General features: G+C 46.3%; 1 protein-coding gene across 1 annotated transcript; it reads right to left on the reverse strand.

The window, feature by feature from the left end:
• Positions 1-204: 204 nt before the first annotated feature.
• Positions 205-1242, reverse strand: LOC112703575 (protein FAR1-RELATED SEQUENCE 5-like). The gene has a single exon (XM_025755128.1). The coding sequence runs from the start codon at positions 1240-1242 to the stop codon at positions 205-207; it is 1038 nt and encodes a 345-aa protein (XP_025610913.1).
• Positions 1243-1716: the final 474 nt, after the last annotated feature.

The following is a 1716-nucleotide window of genomic DNA, read 5'->3' on the forward strand; positions in this document are numbered from 1 at the left end:
TGCAGGAAAGCACCCATGCGGCTCCTATATACCTCATTCGCTTCACCCGGTTCATTCATGATGGAAGGGCCCTCGATCTCAACTTTGGCCGTCTTCGACCAGCGTTGCAACACCAGGCTTTTTGGAAGATAACCTATGTCTAACTGGACCAACACTGCAAGTATGTGAATGCAAGGTAGTCCGAACGACTCCATCCTCATACAACTACAAAAAAAAGGAATCCGTCCCAAAGTGGTGGGCAACAGTCCACCTGGATTGCGGCCTGCGATACTTTTGTGTCACATAAACTGTCCGATCCTCCAATTTCTTGCACTCCACGATAGTAACCCGAACACTACTTTTTAGGGCCTCTCTAAAACGCAAGAATATTTCCCTCGTGTAGTTCACTGCACCAGACTTCTCTAGCTCCGGAAACTGAGTTTGAAGAACCGGGCTCCCGTACAACGACCTAAAGTCAAGCTCTTCCTCATTATCTCTCAAGAATTCAACACACCGTTGGAAGTTCGTCACGAAATCCAATATTCCATATCGCCTCTCCACAAACCTCCCCATCTTTGCATGCAGTGACTCACATCGTGATGTCGTCCTCAAGCCAGCATAAAAGCAACCGCTTATGTAAGCGGTAGCCCATGCCATCTTCTTCGTGTATAAATCCTTTACCCACTCTACTTCCCTAACAAGACACTCATCCATCATTGCCTCCCATTGCCTTTCAAACTCCTCCACCTCCACGTCGGCAAGCATGCAATTTCTAAGCAGAGTTGTGAATCGAGGCTTGCACACATTCACAGTTGCATTTTTTAGTAGGTGCCACGCACAGAGCCTGTGATGAGCTTCTGGAAACACTTCCTGAATGGCAAATCGCATTGACTTGTCCCCATCAGTGATGACTGCCTTCGGTGCTTTCCCCCCCATGCACTCTAAAAACTTGCTCAACACCCACACATACGATGCTTGTGTTTCAGAAGACACCATGGCTGCGCCAAAGACACATGTTTGGTTATGGTGGTTCACCCCGGAGAACACTATCACTGGCAAATTGTACTTGTTTCGCCCGTAAGTCGCATCAAATGCCAAAACATCACCAAATAACTTATAATCATCCTGACTACGCCCGTCGCTCCAAAACAGATCACACATATTTTGCTCAGCCCCAACCTGGTACCGCCAATACATATTATCATCTCTCCTTACACAAACATTGAAATACTGTAACGCGGTATTCACATCGCCGCTTTGCATTGCTCGTTGCCGCCTAACGACATTATACATATCTCTCTTTGTGAACGGAACTAGGTTAAAACCCCAGCCTGGGCGGCAATAGACTCGTAAATTTTGGGAATTGAAATTCCAACCTGCCTCAAACTCTCCATGTGGGCTCTATCAACATCGGATATTTTCCTATATGCTGGCAGGTATGACACAAACTTTGCCGGGAGAAGGTCGTGGTTATGCTCATCAACAAAACGAGACACATACCAATTGTTGCTCTCGGCTTTTTGCTTTATCTTCATCTCTGCCTGACATCCACATCGAGTAACAACCTTGTGCTCCCTCTTTCGATCCTGCATCTCAAGCCATTTTCTATCTCTGAATCCTTCTCTGTTGCACAAATACGTGTATCGCACGATTTCACCCTTCCTATTCTTTAGTTTCTTTCCTTGACGCATCGCAAAACCCTTTGCTCGACTATATTGCTCATAAAAACGACACGCC

The sequence above is a fragment of the Arachis hypogaea genome, chromosome 1, assembly GCF_003086295.3.
Source record: "Arachis hypogaea cultivar Tifrunner chromosome 1, arahy.Tifrunner.gnm2.J5K5, whole genome shotgun sequence".
NCBI classification, from domain to species: domain Eukaryota; kingdom Viridiplantae; phylum Streptophyta; class Magnoliopsida; order Fabales; family Fabaceae; genus Arachis; species Arachis hypogaea.

Excerpts from the sequence above, each read along its gene's own strand:
- LOC112703575 (XM_025755128.1), bottom strand. The coding sequence starts at position 1,242 with ATGCAAAGCGGCGATGTGAATACCGCGTTACAGTATTTCAATGTTTGT.